Source organism: Aythya fuligula, chromosome 24 (genome assembly GCF_009819795.1).
Source record: "Aythya fuligula isolate bAytFul2 chromosome 24, bAytFul2.pri, whole genome shotgun sequence".
Lineage (NCBI taxonomy): Eukaryota > Metazoa > Chordata > Aves > Anseriformes > Anatidae > Aythya > Aythya fuligula.
The window spans coordinates 919,552-939,718 of NC_045582.1; the positions used below are offsets into that span (position 1 = coordinate 919,552).

General features: G+C 60.6%; 3 protein-coding genes and 1 non-coding gene across 5 annotated transcripts; 3 read left to right on the forward strand and 1 right to left on the reverse strand.

Annotated features, from left to right (window-relative positions):
* Window positions 1-2,669: 2,669 nt before the first annotated feature.
* Window positions 2,670-4,095, forward strand: CISD3 (CDGSH iron sulfur domain 3). Its single transcript, XM_032202503.1, has 2 exons — window positions 2,670-2,864; window positions 3,106-4,095. Exons 1-2 carry the CDS (start codon window positions 2,670-2,672, stop codon window positions 3,274-3,276), a joined length of 366 nt encoding a protein of 121 aa, XP_032058394.1. The 3' UTR covers window positions 3,277-4,095.
* Window positions 4,096-5,330: 1,235 nt separating this feature from the next.
* On the reverse strand, window positions 5,331-12,510 carry PCGF2 (polycomb group ring finger 2). Of its 2 annotated transcripts, none has more exons than XM_032202971.1 (10): window positions 12,441-12,510; window positions 9,676-9,815; window positions 9,394-9,490; window positions 7,615-7,670; window positions 7,330-7,380; window positions 7,140-7,248; window positions 6,814-6,862; window positions 6,543-6,638; window positions 6,146-6,226; window positions 5,331-5,704 (listed from the first exon to the last, which is right to left on the reverse strand). In XM_032202971.1, the coding sequence occupies exons 2-10, from the start codon at window positions 9,785-9,787 to the stop codon at window positions 5,372-5,374; spliced, it is 984 nt and encodes a 327-aa protein (XP_032058862.1). In that variant the 5' UTR covers window positions 9,788-9,815; window positions 12,441-12,510; the 3' UTR covers window positions 5,331-5,371. The 2 variants fall into 2 exon arrangements, with proteins under 2 accessions (XP_032058862.1, XP_032058861.1); XM_032202970.1 differs by having other exon boundaries at window positions 6,543-6,641.
* Window positions 12,511-13,960: 1,450 nt separating this feature from the next.
* On the forward strand, window positions 13,961-14,034 carry TRNAN-GUU. Its single transcript has one exon. It is a non-coding gene; the product is annotated as a tRNA-Asn (tRNA).
* Window positions 14,035-16,152: 2,118 nt separating this feature from the next.
* On the forward strand, window positions 16,153-19,101 carry PSMB3 (proteasome 20S subunit beta 3). Its single transcript, XM_032202706.1, has 6 exons — window positions 16,153-16,227; window positions 16,767-16,951; window positions 17,462-17,569; window positions 17,971-18,148; window positions 18,408-18,502; window positions 18,984-19,101. The coding sequence occupies exons 1-6, from the start codon at window positions 16,225-16,227 to the stop codon at window positions 19,030-19,032; spliced, it is 618 nt and encodes a 205-aa protein (XP_032058597.1). The 5' UTR covers window positions 16,153-16,224; the 3' UTR covers window positions 19,033-19,101.
* The last annotated feature ends 1,066 nt before the right edge of the window (window positions 19,102-20,167 follow it).

A 20,167-nucleotide genomic window follows, 5' to 3' on the forward strand; every position in this document is an offset into this window, starting at 1 on the left:
AGGACTCGGTTGCTCTCTGCTGTGGCTGGTAGCTGCAAAGCCTCCTCTTGGTGCCCAGAACCACTGGACCTGGAGCAGATCCCCACCGATGTAAGGGGTTGCTGAGGGTGGAGAGCGGTTTGTGCCAGCTGAGGAACTTGTCCCCTGGTTTCTCAGACTGGAAGGAAATGCAGTGTTTCTGCTTCAGTCCTTTGGTGTGGAAGTGGTGGGAGAGGAGCCCAGTGCAGGAGGAAACCCGCTGGGGAGCTGGCAGGCAGCGTGCGGGCGCTCGGTGCCAGGGCACAGGCTGGGAGGGAGGCACGGGGGCTGCTCGTGGAGCACCAGGGGCCCAGATCCAGTTCTGCTGTGTTTCTTGGAGCCCTGAAGCACAAAGAAGCTGACTATTTCTGCAGCGTTGGGTTGGTTTGTTCCTGGCATGGTTCTTCTCTTTCCACTGCTTAGCTCTCGGTCGCATTTCTGTTCTTGTTTTGCAAGGAGGGGGCTGGAAAGGCAAGAAAGGATGGCACTGAGCTTTGTTCCGTGGTTCTGTGACGGATAAGCAGGTCGTGGCATCTTCTTGGACCAGGATAATGGGAGAAATATATCTACAGCAGGTGCATGAAATGTATCTGTCCAAGCAATCCCATGCAAAGCCCCTCTCTTCTACAGCTCCTGCAGGCTCTGCCGCTGGTCTCTCCCAGCCACTCACCAGTGTCACCAGACGTGGCTCTTGCACACACAGTGGCTGTCTCGGTCCTGGACACCACGGAGCCTCATTTTTCCCCTGTTTCTACACTGGCAGGCGTGCTGTAGCCACAAACCGGCTGCCCTGGCTGGCTGGGGCTGGTTCCGACTCCGGCGCTGTCCCTGCAGAGCGCATGGATGCAGATGGCTCGAGCCCCTTGGCTGCCTACCAAAGACAACACAGACATAGACGAGGTCTTCTCTTGTGCTCGGTAGAGGACTCCAGGGGGGACATACCAAGCAGCTGATATCATACTCTTCGGGGTGAAATGTTCAGGCCAGTTGGCAGGGTGAGAGGTGACCGACATGCCTGAAGCAAGCGGGGCCGCGGGCCGCTGCGGTGGTGGAGCGGGTCCCTCGGGAGCTCAGAACAGGCTGCAGTTGTTTCGCGTGACCGGAGGATTGGCTCGGGATGCAGATGCTCTCCTGCTGCACAGGCCTGGAGACAGGGACATGTGCCGGGGGGCTTCTCTGCTCAGCACAAGCCCATCAGTTGGTCTAAACCTCCCTCTCCTCTCCAAAGGGGAGCGCAGCCACGGCTGCGTCAGGGGCCAGCTGCACAGAGCAGCAACGCCGGCTGCTCCCAAAGCCTTTCAAGTTAAAGCCGGGTTTGTTTGCACACCTCTACACCAGATGGTGATAAGGGCATCGCTCTGTTTTATGTTTGCACTTAAAGACACCTGCATCGTCCGTCCAATTCCAGCCCGATGGGGCTGAGCAGGCACCGCTGTGCCCCAGGCGGTTTGTTCAAGGGCTCTCTCCCAGCCCAGCACATTTCAGGGCTGGCAGCTCACGCCGCTCTCTTATTTACTGTTGCCCCTGGTATATGCTGCGCCGTGCGGTTTCTTAAGCCCACGTAAGTAAAAATAATCAAGTGCCCGTGATCCAAAAAAGCCTTGAGGCAGGGAGCTGAATGTGTCCCTGGTGCCTCTCCTGTGCTCGTGGAGTTGTGAAGGCTGCGGATGTCACCTTCACGGCCGGGGGGAGGCAGCAATAATCTCAATGGTAACTCACAGCAGCAGCTCAGAGGTGTCCCCTCCTCACCCATTTTTCTAGGTGGAGCAGCAGAGGCACGGAGGAGGAATCTGCTCAGGAGCCAGCTCTCCCACGCTTCGATCTGCCTGGAGAAGGGACGCTGGCTCTGCAGGACCCATGGGGCCAAGGCTCCTGGGTGTCCGCAGGGCTTCAGTCCTGCAGGGAAGCTTCTTGGGACGGGAGAGCAGAGGCAGCCAGAGAGCTTGTAAGCCTGCTAGCACAGCTGCTGCCCTTCTGGTCCTTCTGACAGCGCTGATGGACGAAGCCCAGCTCCAGCCGTGGCTCTCCGTGCCCAGCAGGGCGCTCGCAGCTGTAAGGGGCAGTGAGGGCAGGTGGAGCTTTTGCTTTAGCTCCGGGGGTTTTACGTGAGAACCCTCGGTACAGAAAATCCCCTCCCAAAACCGGGGCATCGCCGTGGAGCTGCAGCTGCTGCCAGGACGGGGCTCGTGGCTGGAGCCCCCTGGTGCTGCGCTCAGGGCTCGGACCAGGCACGGCTGCTCCCCCTTGCCCCAATTTCTCCCCTCGCTGCCCGCACAGGCTCCCCCCTGGCAGCTCCCTCCTGCAAGCCCACAGGTAGTGAAGGTGCTGGGTGCCCCCGGGGGGGGGGGGGGAGCAGCAGCAGCACCCCCCTGGCCCGATCGTGATCGCGTCCCCCCCCCCCCCGCGGTTGCGGCCGTCTGCGGGGGCTCAATCACGGCGGCTGGCAGCAGAGCGGCGTCACCCAGGGGTTAAACGTTAAAAAAAAAAAAAAATAAAATAAAAAAAAGGAAAAAAAAAAAAAAAGGAAAAAAAAAAAAAGGAAAGGGGGGGGAATTCAATGTCCCTCCCCCTGCCCCCCCCGGTCTCTTCCGGCGGGGCGAGGCGAGGCGGAGCCGGCCGGGGGGGGCTGCCTGGGGGGGGGCGCTGTGGCCATGCTGCGGCTGGGGGCGGTCACGCTGCGGGTGCTGCTCGGGGGCCGGGCTCGGGCCCCCCCGGGGGCTCTGCTCAGCCCCGCGCTCTCCTCTGCCCCCTCCGCCCCCTCCTCCGCCCCCCCGCAGCCGCTGGTGGTGGAGCTGAAGGCGGGGAAGAAATACGCGTGGTGCTCCTGCGGGCACAGCAAGACGCAGGTCGGGCTCGGGGCGGGGGGAGGGAGCCCCCGCGACCCCCCCGATTCGCCCCAAATCCCCTCCATCCCCCTTTGACCCCCCCAATGTCCCCATACACAGCGCGGGGTCGCGACAGCGGGGAGCTGGGGAGGTGGGGGGGGGGGACGAGACGAGACGCGGGGTCCCTCGGGGCCGCTCGGGGCGGGGGCAGCAGCGGGACCCCCCCTCCTCAGCGCGTCCCCTTCCCCCTTGTCCCCCGCAGCCTTTCTGCGACGGCTCGCACCGGACGGCGGCCCCCGGCGTGTCCCCGCTGCGTTTCACGGCCGAGGCAGACGGGGCGGCCCCGCTGTGCGCCTGCAAACGCACCCGCACCCCCCCCTTCTGCGACGGCAGCCACCGGGAGCAGGCGGCCCCCCCCGGCCCCCGGCCCTGAGCACGGCCCCGCTGCGGAAACTCGGCCCCGACGGGGGTCACGGAGGCCGGGAAACGAAACCCACCCCCCCCCATCCCGGGACTGGGAGCAGCAGGGAGCTGGGGGGCACCACTCACTCCCCCCCCCCCCCCAGGAGCTGGGTCCCTCAGACGCAGCCGGGTGACTGGCAATCTGCAGCATTTATTCCATGTACAAAGCTGTCGTTATACAAATGTTTAACCAATAACGATATATGGGCATCAGAGTATCTTACAGGACATTAAAACGCCGTACAGGATGCAAACATACAGAGCAGTTTGGTTTTGTACCATATAGAAAAAAAAAGAAACAAAAACAACCCCCCCCCAGAGCCCCACACAAACCCCCCAGACCGAGGCGCTGCAGCTGCCTCCCTCAGTCCATTTTAGCCTATTTACAAGAAAAGGGGTGCCAAAACCGAGACGAACGCAGCCCCCCCCACACGCTTCGAGCCCCAGCCGGGGATGGGGAAGAGACAAGAAACAACCGGGGCCCGTCCCCAGCACCCGCAGGCGGGGAGCCCGGGGCTGTGCTACAGCAAAGGTGCCTCCGAGTCCGTGCTGGGGGTGTGCTGCTTAAAAACACACAGAACACAACAGGAACACCCCCCCGGTCCTGACCTTTGGAGCCGGGCTGTCCACGCATTTCCCGTGCCGCTTTCCTTTGGTTCTCACCGTGCCGCTGCCGGCTGCTGTCCGGGCGCTGCAGGCACTTGCTTGGTCTTTGTCACTCGTCCCCCCTCCCCAGCGAGGTGAGAGGGGAGATGAACCCCCAGGGTCTGCGCTCCCCGGGACTCCTGTGCTTTTTTTTTTTTTTTGTGGCTGTGAAGTTGGTCCCCTCCCCGGAGCGCGCGGTGCCGGTGCTGCGCGGCTCCTGCCCGAACCAGCAGCGCCTTCCCACGCTTCCCCTCACCGAGCCTCCTGGCTAAAGGCACTGTAGTCATTTTTTTTTATTTTTTATTTTAAAATCCAATGTGGGGGCAGGTGGAAAGGGTGGGAAGGACAGAGGGGAAAAAAGCTCTGAAATGTGGCGAAGCTGTGGACGTTTGCCAGGGGGCCGGTGGCGCGGGGGTCCCATGGGTGCAGGCAGCTCCTGGCCCTGCATCCCCCTGGCTGGGTGCTGCCCCCACCACGTAGCTGCCTGGCCACAGGCGCACCCAGGGAGGTGGCAGCTCCCTTGGCAAGGAAAAATCCAATATTCACTGGGGCTTGTGCTCCTAAACCCCCCCGGTACGGCTGGCCCTTCAGCATCGGGGCCCAAGTGTAGTTTTTTTTAGCTGGGAATAAAAAAAGAAACTACTTACTGTGCAGAAAGGGAGGCGTCTGTGTAAGGCTTTGCTAGATCAGAGCCTGAAACAACGTCCAGAGACCACACAGGGAAAGCACAAAAGAAACAGAAACGTGCATGGCAAGGCAAAGCAGGGTGGGCAACACCGGCAAGGGACGCTCGGTACCAGCTGGCTGCGGGCACCACGTTACTGAGCCTGGTGCAAAAAGAAAACCCACGGAAAAGCAAAAAAAAAAACAAAACTCAGGGCACAGCGGGGCTGGGGGCACACGGACACGGAGCAGCTCCCCCTCCGCTGCCAGAGCCCAGCGGAGCCGAGGCAGCCGGGGGCAGTTTTTGGCTTCTGTGCTTGGCCCTTACCTGTGCTTAGCCCTTACCTGTGCGTCCTGCAGGCCCTGCTCACCGCCCCGTCTCTCTCTGAGTGGGCACGAGGGGAGAGGGGTGGGGAGGAGAAGGGAAAAGCGTTAGAGAGAATGAGCAGGGCAGGCGGCGGCGCCTGCGTGGCTCCCAGCTCCGGCATGCAGCTTCCATAAGTTAAAAATTAAAAAAAAAAAAAAAAGAAAAGAAAAAAAAAGCATTTAAAAATATTCAACCACATTTATGTGTCTTATTTGCATTTTAAATTAATCTGGTCAATCAATAGAAAATAAGTATGTATAATTTTTTTCTCCCTATGTACACATATATATTTATATATGTATATATATAATATATATAGATATATAAAACCCAGCCAGGCGTCCCTGTTTTGTTGGTTTTTGTTGGTTTCTGGTGGTTTTTTTTCCCCTTTTTAGGTCAAGGCGGAGGCCGTGCTGCCATTGACAGTCGTTTTGCGGCACCGGCTGGCGGCGGGGGGCAGCGGGTGGCAGTTCGAGGAGGAGCCGTTGAGCGCGGGGCCGGGGCCGCTGCCGGCGGTGGAGCTGGGGGAGCCGTGGGACGGCGTCCCGGGGCTGGGCAGGGAGGACGAGGTGGCGGGCAGCGTGGCGGGGCTGTGAGCTTTGTCGCTGACCGACTCGCACTCGGAGGCGCCGCTGGTGTTGGTGCACTCGGAGGTGGCCGGCTGGGACAGCTTGAGCCGCTTGCAGGCGGGCTGGACGCGGTATTTCAGCGGCAGGGGCCCGTTCTGCAGGGGGGAGAGGGGCAGGAGAGCACCCGCGGGCCCCCCAGGAGCTGCGGGTGGGAGCTGGCCTCCAGGAAAAACCTCCCTAAGGCGGGGAGGCATCTGGGGGGTTAATTTTTTTGTAGATGCTCCATTTTTTAAGTTTTCCAATTGTTACATTTTCCAATGGCTAAGGTTTCCAATTGGTAGGTCTTCCAATTGTTAGGCTTTCCATTTTTTAAGTTTTCCAATTGTTAAGTTTCCCAATTGTTAGGTTTTCCAATTACTCGATTTTCCATTTTTAAAGTTTTCCAATTGTTAGGTTTTCCAATTGTTAGGTTTTCCATTTTTTTAAGTTTTCCAGCGCCATGTGCCTTCACCTCAAGGAGCACTTTTCCAAGCTTTTCTCCAAGAGAAGCCCTGGCAGCTGCAGCCCGCGGCGGGGAAGGGGGCGGCTGCGCTTACCCTCCTCCAGGGGTAGATGTAGGCGATGTCCATCAGGGTGTAATACTCCCGCAGGGGTTCGTCTTCGTAGAGGACTTCCACCTGGCACAGAGGACAGCATCAGAGCCACCAAGGGGACATCGGGGTTTTGCTGAATGGGGCCTGCTGGGGCTCCCAGCGCCGTCCTTGCCCGCAGCCAGAGCAAACCCACAGTTGATGTAAAAAATCCTGGTCCTTGAGGCTGCAAGGATGGGCCAGCAGGGACGGATCCTGCCCAGCACTCACCTGCCACCAATGCAAACCCCGGGCTGCCGCGATATTTGGGAACAGGGGAGAAGCCGGGCACGCTGCCGGCAGGGGATGCGACACGGGACAGCCCCCCCCGGACCCGCACACCCCACGGGGGGCTCGCGCCCACCTTGTACTTGCTGGGAACGTCCATCTTGTTGCGGAGGAACTTGGCCAGGTGCATGACCGTCATCGCGGCGGGACAGCGCAGGAACCGCACCCCGTTCTTCTGGGGACACAGCAAGGGGGGGGCCAGGGGAGAGACATCGCTGAGAGCCCACCCGTGGGTGGGGGCAGCTCCCACCCTCCTCAGCAGATGGCCTGGGGGCGCCCCCCTGTCCCCCCACCATCCCGATGAGGCTGCGCATGGAGCTCCCCGTGCCTGGGGCCCACACGCTCACCTTGTCCTTCTCCAGGTCCCCGTTCTCGATGCTCCCTTTCTTCTCCTCCCTAGGGGGCAGGAAAGCAAACGCAGGACAAAGTCGCAGGAGAAGAAAGAAGCAAGGAGAAGTCAGTGCCCCAACCCCTCGGAACCACTGCCCCCATCACCACGACCCCCTTGGAGGCCGCCCCTGGTGCCGGGGATGCCTCAGCCTCGGGCTCCGCTGGGTGGGTGGGAGCCCACGGCCGCAGCACCCATGGGAGACAGGGGACGGGGTGTGGGGCAGGGGGTGCTGGCTGCTGCCCCCCTGTCCCAAAGCCAAACCCCAGCCCAGGCAGCGGTTACCTCGTCCCTTCGTAGAACTCTATGGACAGGCTGACGATCTCGTCGTCCGCCAGGTTGCCCTTGTCCTGCTCGGAGACTTCCCCGCGATCCTCGTTGGAGCCGTTGGGAACTGGGGGGCAGGAGGAGGGGGAGGCTGAGCCGCGGCCGGGGGCTGAGCGGGGCCGGGGGCGCCCCCCGGGCTGCCACTCACCCTCGGCCATGGGGTAGGCCGCGTAGAAGTCACGCCGCCTCTTCATCTCGTCTGCAAGAGAAGGGGGGAGGAAGGTGAAGGAAAACCCAGCACGGGGCAGGGGGAGAGGTGCAGGGGGGGCGCAGACCCCCGGACCCACCGCCCGGACCCTGTCACTGTCACCAGGGATCAGTGCACGCAGGCGGCACGCAGCTTGGGGACCAGGCTCCCCGAGGGGTGGGATGGATTTAAAACCAACCCCAAACCCGTTCTTTCTCCCTCAGTTATAACCGTTCGTGCCCGTACCTTTGAAAAGCCCCGGGACCAGCTTGTACACGATATCCTGGAGGGTTTTGTCTGACCTGGGGGGAAACAAAAAGGAAAGGAGAGAGAAAAATCAGCCGGATTGGGACGTCTCCCCCGTCTCCCTCCGTGAAAAATCCCAAATTCTGGCGCCCGTCCTGCAGCAATAGCTCAGCCCTGCCCTGCAGGAGCAGCTGTGGGCCTGGAGCTAGGCAAGTCCAGCTCCCCCTGCACCCCCCCAAAGGGTTAACCCTGGAAAAAGAAAGAAAACATCTCAAAAATCCTCGTAATTGCCGAGGATGATGACAGCATCATTTTGGGGCCAGGATCCGTTTCAGTAGTCAAAACTATTACAAAAACACACCAAGAACTTGCAAAAAAAAAAAAAAAAATCTAAGATCAGCAAAATGCTTCTGCAAGTTTTAATTTGCATCTCGTTTTATCGCTGGGCTCAGACGCAGCTCACGGCCGAGCCTTTGCGTTCCCCCTGCCGTACACATGGCAGGACAGAGCCAAATGCGAGCTGTTACAAACCAAAGTGAGTTTTTTTGGCTAAAATCTGAGCACCCCCAGGTAAGATCTCCAAAAGCACTCGAGCAGGGGGAGCTCAGGTCCCAGCCTCAGCACCAACCCCGGGGCTGGGGCTTTGCTCAAGGCCTTGGGCTCTGTCTCGCTGCAGGCAGGGCCCTTGGCAGCCTTTAAAAGCTGAATAAAAAAATCTCCAAAACAAAGCAAGAGCAGTGGGAATGGTGAAAAGTAAATTATATCTGCAATTATTTCCACTTTAATAATAAGGCCTTTATTTTAAAGGAAAACAAATGACCATAGCAGCTATTCACATATTATTTTTAGCCTAACCACGTCTTTCATCCCTAATTCCTCGGTGATGTCACTCCGGTTCACGAGGCCCCGCTGCGATTTTATTTATAATACATACCCAGAGAATTTGCTTTATAATTTACAGCAAGCTAATGAAAAAGCAACCTCTGCTGCTTGATTGGCAGCTTAATTACCAGCCGGCCGCTGCTGCTGCATGAGTCAACCCCACTCAGCCCAGCGTGGCCGCACCGGGGAGCACAGGCGGGCAGCACCCCGGGCACGCTCAGCATCATGCCCAGCACCCATCGGTGCTGTGATTCACCCCCTTGGCCCCAAATCGCCCAAATGAGGGTGGCCGGGGGCAAGTGGGGTACCAAGGGGACCCTCGATGGCTGGGCTCGGGGCTGCCACGGCCCCTGTGCCGTGTTCCCGTCTGCGCACAGGCGGGGGGGGCTTCGGTGAGGGAGCCGTGGGAGCCGGAGTGTAAATATTTCATAGTGAACCAGAAAAAAAAAAAACAGAAAGCGGAAAAAGTGTTACTACAGAAACGGATTTACATGGAAGAGGCTAAAAAAAAAAAAGGAGGAGGAGGGAGGAAAAAAAAAAAAAAAGCGCCCAGTGATGTATTGCAGCCTTTCACGGTTTCTATGCCAACCACCTGCAGAGCCAATTCCGCCCCGATGGGACGTGTCTGCGTCCCCAGCCAGGCGCGGGCTGGCACGAAGCCCCTGTGCCACGGGCACGGCTTCACCTGCGCCACCACCAGCCCCCCCAGTGCCCCCCCAGGGCCACGGCACCGTCCCCACGGGGCGCAGCGCCGGGAGCTGCAGCGCACGGGTGGCCGCAGGTCACAGCGGGGGTGGTGAGGGGCAACCCCTGCAGGCACCCAGGCAGCCTCTCCTGGGGGGGACACCCCGGTGCCGACCCCTTGGTAGTGGGCTCGGAGCCCCCCCCCCTGCTCACCTGATGCTGAGGAGGGGCCTGGTTTTGTGCACCTGGACATCACACATGGGGCAGTACTTGTTGGTCTCCAGGTAGCGCACGATGCAGGTTTTGCAGACTGCAGGGAGAGACGAGACCTGAGCAAACGGGGAGGGGGGAAAAAAAAAACAACAAAAAAACCACCAGCCCCACGCCACGCACTGACCCGGGGCAGGACCCTGCTGCCCCTGGCCACAGCCCCGCTGTGGCTTGGGCACGGCCGGCCCGGGGCACCCATGGGTGCAGCGGGGCTGGGACACTCACAGGAGTGCAGGCACTCCACGATGGTGGTGGCGTCTATGAAGTAGCCGCCGCACAAGGCGCACATCAGGTGGGGGTTGAGCTCGGTGATCTTTATCCTGGTGGTCCTGTGCATCTTGGAGCAGCGCCGCGGCGGATCCTCCCTGGAGGGAAATCCCCAAAACAGCCGCTCGGTGCCAGGCCGGGACCCGCAGGAGCAGCCTCCGAGGGACAAATCCAGCCTGGGGGTGCTGGGGCTGCCCCAACCCCGCACCCCACAGCCCTGGGGGGCAGGAGCAGCCCCCACGCACAGCCCCACGCAGCCCCCACCCAGCTCCCTTGGATGCGAGTTCGCATCTCCTGGTCCCCGAGCGGGTCCTGCCTGCAGCTCCCCGGGCTGTGCACACACAGACATACACGTGCACGCGCACACACCCGCACGCACGAGCGTATTTTGGGTGCGTTCGGTGAAAATGGCATTTCCAGCCACTGCCTCGTGGTTTCTATAGAAACTCCAGGGAATTGGGGCCGGCCACCTGCCCGCGGCCAGGAGCGCACGCGGGCACCTGGGGAGGGCTGAGCATGCACGGCCGAGTGTGCAAGGCCGGGTGTGCACGGCTAGGTGTGCAAAGCTGAGTGTGCAAAACTGAGTGTGCAAGGCCAGGTGTGCACACGGGGCCTCGGGGCGCAGGCATTGTGCCCCCACCAGCACAGGGGGCTGCGGGGAGTCGCTGCCTGCGCTCTCCCCTACCTGTTCCGGACCCTACGATGGGAGCCGGCGGAGCCGGGCCCCAAAATCGCTGCAGTTTTCCTGTTTCTACGGCAACCCCGATACCTGGAGCGGAGCCAGAACCTTATTACAACCAGCCGAGGCGGGGAGAGGGGAGAACAAGCCCCGGGTTTGTGTCAATGAGCGTGGGCAGAGCGGTGGCAGCGCCAGGGTGTGCCGGCGGCGCACGGCCCCCCCCGGGTACGCACACGGGGCCCCCCCCGCGCAGCCCCACGTGCACGCAGCTGGAGGCACACGCACACACCTGTGCCCCCCCCGTGCACTGGGCTTGCAGCGGTGCCAACACCGAGCCAGGCCCCTCACAAGCACCCCAACACCCCAAAAAAACACCGTGCAACCCCGCCAGCACCACAACCGCTGCCGTATGGGGATGGGTTTGGGGCAAATCCTGTGCCCAGGGAGAAAATGGGGCGCGGAGGGGGCTGCGTGTGCAGGGGGTGCTCGGGGCTGCGTGTGCAAGGCCGGGGCCGTGTCAGGCGCGTGTCCTGGGGAAGCCACCCCATGTGCCGCCCCCTCCTCGCGCTCCAGGCTTCTGGGTTTCCACACAGGGTCCCCGGAGGCAGGTGCACGGGGACGCCGTGGGGACAGGGATGGGGACGCTGCGGGGACGGGGACCACAAGGACGCTGCAGCTGCCCCAGCACGGGGCCAAGCGGAGCCCCGGGGGGGGGCTGGCAGCGGGGCTGGGGGCACCGGGGCGGGCGGGCAGCTCCAAACCCCGGGGGTCGGCGCTGGGCACCCCCAGGGGACCCCCGGGTGCCACCCCCAGGGGACACGCGGGTGCCCTGCCCCCGGCTGCCCTCGGGCAGGTGCCCCCGACCCCTGCAGCCCCAGGTGAGGGGGGGGGCACCGGCAGCCCCCTGCTCCCCCCAGCCCGGGGAACGCCAAGTGGGACGGGGGGCGCGCAGCTGCCCAGGGCTGCATTTTGGGTGGGTTTCGATGTTTTTGGTACTTGCAGCCGCCAATGGCGGCCCGGGTCTCCCCGGGAGGGGGGGGGGCCGGGTGGTGGTGGTGGTGGGGGGGAGCCTGAGCCACCGGCGCAAACCGGTTTTAATAAACCCGGGTGATAACAGCCGCGATTTCCTGCCGCGGGGGCGAACAAAGCCCCGGACCCCCCCCCGGACCCCTGCCCGGTGCTGGCGGAGCGGCTCCCGCTGCCTACCCCGGGATCGCGCCCCCCCCCCCCCCGGGTTTCCTCCCCCCCCCGGGTCCCGGCTCTCGGGGTCTTTTGTCTCCGTGGGCGGTGGCCGGGCACGGCGCCCCCCTCCCCAAAACCCCCGCCTGGGGAAGGGCGTTTCAAAGTCACCGCTAACTTGGAGCCTCCCGGCCGCCCCCTGCCCGCGGGACCCCCCCCCAACCCCGGCGCTGCCCTCGCCCTCCCGGCGGCAGCGGAGCCCCCGCGGCCCCCCGACGGGACCCCCGCCCCTCCCGGGGTCCCGGCACGGCCGCGGGGGGGGGGGTGACACCGGCACGGGGCAGCCACCGCGGGGCGGAACGGGCCGGGTTTTTTTTTGGGGGGGGGCACGGACACGCGGGGGCGCGCACGGGCACAGCCCCCGGCCCGCGACGGGACGGGAACCGGGACACCCCCGGGCACGGGCACGCGCAGGGCACGGCCACGGGCACGCGCTCCGCGCCCCCCCCCCCCCCCGCTGCTCGGTGCCCGGGGGGGGCGTTTGGGGCCCGGGGAGGGGGCGGCGGCGGCGGCGGGGAGCCCCCGGTGCCCCTTTGTGCTCGGCGCCGGCTGACAGCCCGCCCGGGGGGGGGGGCCCTGGGGCTGTCACCGGTACCCGGTGATGGGGGGGGGTCCACCGGAGGGTGGTGGTGGTGGAGGGGGGGGGTGGCCGCCCCCCCGGGCCGACGGCGGCACAAAGCGGGGGGAGGCGGCCATCCATCGGCCATCTTGAACGCGGAGAGAAAAGGGCGATGGGGGGGGGGCCCGGCGGGGGGGGGGGGGGCGGCGGGGCCCGGCGGGGGGGGGCCCGGGGCCCCGTCCCTACCTGGTGGCGGCGGGGGCACCGCGGCCGCCCCTCCGCTGCGCTGCCCCCGGCTGGGCTCGGCGCGGCGCGGCTGGGCTCAGGCGCGGCGCTGCGGCCGGGGCCCTTTTTTTTTTTTTTTTTCTTTTTTTTTTTCCTCTCTCTCTCTTTTTTTTTTTTTCTCCTCTTTCCCACCCTTCCTCCTCCTTTTTTTTTTTTATTTTTTTTCCTCCTCTTTTTTTTTTTTTTTTTTTTAATTTTTTTTTCCCTCCTCCAGCCGCCGCCAGGCCCCGCCCCGCCGCACGTGATCTCATTCCTTTGGGGGTGTTGCGGGGAGGGGGGGGCCCCGTTCTCGGTCCCTCGTTGCCCCCCCCCACTCCCCCGGCCCTGCCTCCGAGGGGGGGGGGCACCGAGACAGGGCCCCCCCTGCGCCCCCCGGGGGACCCGGGCGCGGCGGTGCCTCGGTGCCTGCGAACGGCCCCGGTGCTTCCACCCCCCCTCGCTGTGACCCCCCCATTCTGTGCGACCCCCCCCCAGTGCTCGGGGAGAAAAGAAAATTGCCCCAAATGCGCCGGAATGGGCCCCAAAGCCGGGCCGGGGTGGGGGTGCCCAGCCCCGCAGCACCGAGCGCTCCCCGCGCCCCCCACCCCGGAGGCACCGCCCGGGGAGAGCCCCGGGACCCCCCCCCGGAACCTCCCGGGACCTCCCCTCGGGACCTGCGGGACCTTCCCGGGGCCGCCGGCGGTCGGTGCTCGGCGGGGCCAGAGGGGAGAGGATGGGAAAGAGAAGGGAAAAATGGGAATAAAAAGGGGAATAAAAGGGGGAATAAAAGGGGGAGGAGAGGGAAAATGGAAAAGGAGGGAAGGGAAGAAAGGAAAAGGTGGAAAATAGAAACGGGGGAAAAAAAGAAAAGGGGGGGGGAAAGGCAGGGAAAGAAGAAGAAAAAATAAAAAGAAACCCCGGGAAATAAAGAGAGAAAAGAGGGAATGGGCGCGGGGGGAGGCTCCGGCCAGCCCCGATGTCCCACGCGTGTCCCCATCCCGGGGTGGGTGCTCCCGGGGGGTGCTCGTTCCCGGGTGGGTGCTCTCATGGATGGGTGTTCCAGGGCTGGGTGCTCCCCGGGTGGGTATTCTCGGGGTGGGTGCTCCCGGTGGATGCTCCCAGTGGGTGCTCCCAGGGCTGGGTGATCTCAGTGGGTGCTCCCAGGATGGATATTCCCGGGGTGGGTGCTCCCGGGTCTGGGTGCTGCCGGTGGGTGCTCCCAGGGATGAATGTTCCCGGTGTGGGTGCTCCATGTGGGTGCTCCCTATGGGTGCTCCTTATGGGTGCTCCCGGTGGGTGCTCCCAGGGATGAATGTTCCCAGTGTGGGTGCTCCCTATGGGTGCTCCCTGTGGGTGCTCCCATGGATGGGTGCTCCCAGTGGCTGTTCCCGGGTGGGTGCTCCCCCTGGGTGCTCCCCCTGGGTGCCCCCTGTGGGTGCCGCCGGGGCGCTCCCGGGGCGCTCTGGCTCAGGGCGGCGGGCGCAGCGTTGTTCCCCAGCGCGGTCTCTGTGGCGCAATCGGTTAGCGCGTTCGGCTGTTAACCGAAAGGTTGGTGGTTCGAGCCCACCCAGGGACGGGCCGCACCTTTTCCTTTTTCACTCCATTTTTTATTTTTTCCCCCCCCTCCCCACCCGAGTCCAACCCGGCGGAGCCCAGCGCCGGGCAGGGGGGGAATTTTCATTTTGCAAAGCCCCCGGGGGGCTTTCCCTGCTCCCCCGCAGCACCAGGGAGGGGGCAGCCGGTGTCCGGCAGCTCCTTGCCCTCGGACAGGGCCGAGATGGACCAGGACAGGCTGTGAAGGGGCAGGAGGTGCCCCCCGTGCCCCCCGAGGGGTCACAGCTCACTCCAGGGGGAAGCTTCCCCGGGTCAGAGGCTGAGCATGAACATTTCTGCTCAGCCTCTGCCCCCTGCCCCAGGCAGAGACTTGGAAGCGTTTCCACCCAGAGCCTGTATTTTGTTTCAAAAAAAAAAAGCTGAAGGGGGTCCAGGCTCTGCATTGCTGGAGTTCTCCTCTCCTACAAAGTCTTGTAAAATCTATTTATGTTCCCTGCCTGCCCTGATTTTATTTTCGTACCCAAAATAACGTCATTGGTGTTTCGATGCAGGGCGCGAGGCAGTGCCAGGCAGACCCCCGGTGCCTCCAGCTCAGAGCCACAAACAACGCTCCCACCGCCAAGCCCAGCAGTGCCGGGGCTGGGGATGAGGATTTCTGCTCCCATCCAGGTTTGACAGCACGAAGGGCAGAGGTGCCCCCTGGGCATCACCTCCCCGGTACCGCCCGAGCCCCCCCGGGCCTCTGCCGAAATCTGCCTTTGATTCCCGTCTGGTTTTGGTGCTCCTTCTCTCCCCAGCGCGTGGCTCATTCCTGCCAGGCACAATGTGGCCTCTGACTTCATTCCCGCAAGAAACCTTTTACAATGGAAAACTCTTTAAAAATACAACAGGCACGGGACAGGCTGAGCCTCCGGGGCTCGGTCCCTGAGCAGGGCCTGCACGGGCCGGAGGTTTTCATTGAAAGCAGGCGGGCTGCTCTGCTCTGCGTTTGAGAGCATTTCCAAACACATGGATCTCTTTCCCTTTGGCACAACATCACTCCCCTAAATTAAACGTTTAATCCCATCTCCTCCAGGAGAGGGGAGAGCTGGCGAGCGGGGATGGGGAAGGAAATCCAATACTCTGCAGAGCGCAAATCCCCCTTTCAGTTGCTTTCTGAATAAAAAATACCCCCGCGGCCACTTGCCAGACCCTTTCACCTCCCCAGGATGGGCCACAATTCGCTGCTCTACAGACTTCGTCGTGCTGCCCTTTCCAAAACTGGGCACGTTTGGGCTTTGGCCCCAAGGGCAGAGGGGGGATGCACAAAGCTCAACCCACACAGGGCTGTGCACAGTGAAGCAGGATGGCTTTCCTGGGGTTTTTACTTCAGTTCAGACAAGTTTGGGCAACTTTTCCCAGTGCCCAGCTGCGCAACACCCTGCACATCCATCCAGCGGGGTGCTAGCCCCGTGCCCATCCAGCTGTGGGCACTGCATCCACCTGTGCACATTACATCCAGCTGTGCACATTGCATCCAGCTCTGCATGTTGCATCCAGCTGTGCACACTGCATCCATCTTTGCTCACTGCATCCAGCTGTGCACACTGCATCCAGCTCTGCACGTTGCATGCAGCTTTGCTCACCGCACCCAGTTGTTCGCACTGCATCCAGCTGTGCACATCACATCCAGCGGTGTGCACTGCATCCAGCTGTGCTCACTGCATGCAGCTTTGCTCACTGCATCCAGCTGTGCACGTTGCATCCAGCTGCGTGCACTGCACCCATCCCTGCGTGTTGCATGCAGTTGTGTGCATTGCATCCAGCTGTGCCCACTGCATCCAGCTGTGCTGTTTCCAGGTTTGCTCACTGCATCCAGCTGTGCACACTGCATCCAGTTGTTTGCACTGCATCCAGCTGTTCCCCATTTCCAGCTGTTCCCCATTTCCAGCTGTTCCCCGTTTCCAGCTGTGCCCCCTCCCAGCCGTTCCCGCCGCGCCCCCTCCCCTCGGTCCGCCGCCGTCCCGGCATGCCCCGCTCCCCGTGACTCTTCACTTTTCTCCCCTTTTTGCCCGCCCCCCGGCGGGCCCGGCCGCCAATGGCGGGCGGCGAGCGGCGAGCGGCGGCCAATGGGAGGAGGAGGGAGGCGGGACGAAGGAGCCGGAGCAGCGGAGGCGGCAGGAGCAGGAGCAGCAGGGCCGGGCCTGGCGGCGGCGGAGCAACGACCGGCACCATGGTGGGCACCGGGACCGGCCGCGGGCACCGGGGGGACCCGGGAGGGCTCGGGGAGACCCGGGGGGTCACGGGGGGAGGGCTGGGGGCACCACGGGGGGGTCCAGGGGAGTCCCGGAGGGGCCCAAGGGCTCCCGGTGGGGCCTGGGGGAGGGCCCCGGGGGTACCGGGGGGGCTCGGAGGGGCCCTGGGGGGTCACGGAGGGTCCCGGGGGAGGGTGGAGGGGACCCGGGGTGGTCCCAGGGGGAGCCCCGGGGGGGTGTTAAGGGCTCCCCGTAGGGCCTGGGGGAGGGCACCGAGGGGTACCGGGAGGGTTCAGGGGGACCTGAGGGGTCCCGGGGGGAGGGCTGGGGGGACCACAGGGGGGTCCAGGGGAGTCCCGGGAGGGCCCCGGGGGGTACCCGGGTGTACCGGGAGGGTCCCGGGGGAGGGTTTGGGGGGACCCTGTGGGGTTCTAAGGGCACCCGGGAGGGTCCCGGGGGAGGGTCTGGGGGTTCCCGGGGGTCCCGGTGCAGCCCCCCCTCATCCCGCCCCGTCTCGCAGTCGATCATGTCGTACAACGGCGGGGCCGTGATGGCCATGAAGGGGAAGGGCTGCGTGGCCATCGCCGCCGACCGGCGGTTCGGCATCCAGGCGCAGATGGTGACCACGGACTTCCAGAAGATTTTCCCCATGGGGGAGAGGCTGTACATCGGGCTGGCGGGGCTGGCCACCGACGTGCAGACCGTGTAAGTGCCGCCCGGCCCCTGGGGTTCGCAGAGCCCCCCTTTACGTGGGGGCTAACACCTGAGCATCACTGGGTTCCCTCCTTTGGGGAGGGCACGAAGCCGGTACCAGCACTCCTTTTCTCACCGGGGCTCTCTGGGGCTGGCTGCAGATGAGCCAAAAGGCTCTGATTTACGTTAATGCTGCGCTCATCTTTGATCTCACAGCACGTAGGGGTTGTGCTATTTCCCTTGTCTTTTATTTCTTGGGTTTACGAAGCTTCTGCTGATGTTTGCAATACGAGAACAGATTCTTTTCTAAAAGTAAAACTACACAATTTAAGGTATCGTTGCTGCTAAGACACCTGAATAATTTCACATACAAAAGGAGCTGCATCTGGGGTGCTCACCTGTCGCAGGCACGCATCAGATTTGCTACCTCAGCACACAACAGAACACAGCCAGGCCTGGGTGAAGATGAAAGTGAAAGGAGCCTTCTCTGGCTTTAACGTTGTTTCTCCTCTCTTCTTGCAGTGCCCAAAGACTGAAGTTCAGGCTGAATCTCTACGAGCTGAAGGAAGGCAGGCAGATCAAGCCTCAGACATTTATGAGCATGGTTTCCAACCTGCTCTATGAGAGACGGTAACTGTCAAACACCCGAGTCACTGCTTGTGTGTGAGTGAAGGCTGTGGCTGCCGGTACTGGTCCCATTCCAGAGAGCTGGGAGGATGAGGAGGGCTCCTTGTAAAGACTTGTTTTGATATGGGAAAAGGAGATTTCCATCTAGAGACAATCTTACCTTCAATTTTCTTGCAAAACACTGGGTTTTGTTAAAATACTCCTATAACAGTACAAGTTCATTTACTTTGCCATGCTAAAACCATCACAAGATGCTTCCAGATTGATCTGAAAGATCCCCCAGCAAAAGCACCTGTGTAATATTTTCCTTGTATGGATGCTTACATGTGATGTGCAGCTGCTTCCAGGTGGTTGAACTGGTGAAAAACTGAGGAAAAAAACCTCTGCTGTGCTTTTCTTCACAGGTTTGGGCCTTACTACACAGAACCGGTCATCGCTGGCCTGGACCCCATAACACACGAACCTTTCATCTGCTCTCTAGACCTGATCGGCTGCCCCATGATAACCGACGACTTCGTGGTCAGCGGCACCTGCTCAGAGCAGATGTACGGCATGTGCGAGTCCCTCTGGGAGCCTGACATGGTGAGTGAGGCGGCCAAGGTCAGCTCTGCTTCTTGGATTCAGCCTCCTGCTGTTAACTGGAGAACCGGACCTAAACAGGCTGGATGAAAAGCTCTGTCCTTTGATACTTCCTGGAGAAGTTCAGAAGAAAGAGGCTGTAGATTACAGCAGCCTGTAGGAAAAATCTTGCAGCATTGGGGATGATATTTTGAGGTTTGAGCAAAATCTGATGACTCAACATGTAGTTTTTTCACCAACTGAAATAGTTTCTGTTCTTCAGGAACCTGATCACCTCTTCGAAACGATCTCGCAGGCTATGCTGAATGCAGTGGACAGAGATGCTGTATCTGGAATGGGCGTAATTGTACACATAATGTAAGTGCTGCTCTCTTCCCCTACAGAACAGAGGTAGAATTTCACATGCTCCATGTTAAAGTCAGTTGAGGGATCTCGCTCCCTTTCAGTAGCATTTTAGTAAGTGCTGTTAGATTTCTCATGGCCACTCTCTGCTGCGCACTGGCCAGGAGGATGCTCTTTGCCAAAGCTGGATGCATGGTTTGCTTCACAAGTCCAAATGCAGTCAGGAAGCTGCTTGTTTTGCTCACGGTGTTGCTTACTATGGCGTACAATAACATCCCAGGCATTGCTGCTTATTGCACCTGCTGAGCTTCCCTGGGGAGGAGTGGCAGGAGGATGGGGTTTGCTGAGTTTTAACAGCCACCTTCAGGTTTAGATCATCCCACCTGCACTAGCAAACGAACCACACACGCATGTTGCATCTTGCTAAAGAAGTGATGCTCTTTAAGGAAGTATTTAACAGGAATTTACAGGTAGTTTTCTCTCTCTCTCCCTCTAGTGAAAAGGACAAGATCACTACCCGGACCCTGAAAGCTCGCATGGACTAGCCCAGCACAACTGTGCGTGCGTTTCACACCCCAGTCTGCTTGGACTTTTTTTTTTTAATAAAATTCTTTATTGTAGTGAACTTTCCTTTTCTTGAATCTGAACGGTAGGTAGGTAATTAAGTTCTCATATCTAAAGCTATCAGGAGCTTGGGTTGCACACAGTAGTAGAGCTTATCTTTCTCTAAGCCACCTATCCTAACGTCTCCAGGCACGCCTACATGTGGCGGAGCTTCAGCTGCACCCTAGGGAGTCAGCAGCCCCTCCCTGGAGGCAGCGTGAGCTTTTCCTGTTAGTTGTAATTTGTTCTCAGAGCCAGTACTTGGTAAAATTAGTTTTTACTTAAGAGCCCCAGTTTCCAGGCATGTATAAACAGACTTTTCCAGCTGTGTTTAATACAGGACTTAAAACGAGCACATGCCTCGTGGAGTACCAGCTGATCAGTAGAACACTACACAGCACAGCAATGAGGAACAGATGTACACAAAGTTTTAATTTTATTTTTCTCTGGTTGGAGACTCATCTTGTAACATGCATGCATTTCAAAACAGTAACAGTGTCTCAAACTGCTCCTAGCAAACAGACAAGCACAGAGGACTTAAAATTCCTATTTAAAAAACAGCAGTGAAAAAACCTAGAATGCATTTTTTTTTTTTTTAGTTTTAAACTTAATTTATTCACATTTTTTCAGTTGCACTGATTAGCCCTGCCCACCCTTGTAACCTGTGTGTAATACACTCACTTGACACAACTCCATCCAGCTGCATTTAGCGGTGTGCAGCTAAACAAAGACCAGCACAAGTTCTGAGTGGTGAAAACCGAAACCACTAAAAACGACGGATGACCAGAAGTTGGTTCCCCACGCGTTGCCATTGCTATTACACAAGAATTCATTTCAAAGAGCAAGGAAAATCAGTAGTGGCTAATATGGATACTGGAGAATGGCTCTGCAGAAGTAGGGGAAGGTGACAGGCAAACCTGAAACGGGGCATTAAGACACGGCTGGGGAGAAGAGAGCTGTTTTGTTTTTGGAGCTTAGCATCGTAACGATCTGTCGCAGATGGGTTACGCAGTGTTGCAAACCAAGTTTTAGTACACTGACTTCTGAAAGGTCTGTACCACCTCAGGGTTGAACACT

Bases quoted from the DNA above. Each gene is read 5' to 3' on its own strand.
- CISD3 (XM_032202503.1), top strand. From the start codon at position 2,670: ATGCTGCGGCTGGGGGCGGTCACGCTGCGGGTGCTGCTCGGGGGCCGG. The intron at 2,865-3,105 runs GTCGGGCTCGGG...TGTCCCCCGCAG, and splicing joins GCGGGCACAGCAAGACGCAG to CCTTTCTGCGACGGCTCGCA.
- PCGF2 (XM_032202970.1), bottom strand. From the start codon at position 9,787: ATGCACAGGACCACCAGGATAAAGATCACCGAGCTCAACCCCCACCTG. The intron at 7,381-7,614 runs GTACGGGCACGA...CTTCTCTTGCAG, and splicing joins GGTCCCGGGGCTTTTCAAAG to ACGAGATGAAGAGGCGGCGT. The intron at 6,642-6,813 runs GTGAGCGTGTGG...CTGTGTCCCCAG, and splicing joins GGGACCTGGAGAAGGACAAG to AAGAACGGGGTGCGGTTCCT.
- PSMB3 (XM_032202706.1), top strand. The intron at 16,952-17,461 runs GTAAGTGCCGCC...CTCTTCTTGCAG, and splicing joins GCCACCGACGTGCAGACCGT to TGCCCAAAGACTGAAGTTCA. The intron at 17,570-17,970 runs GTAACTGTCAAA...TTTTCTTCACAG, and splicing joins AACCTGCTCTATGAGAGACG to GTTTGGGCCTTACTACACAG.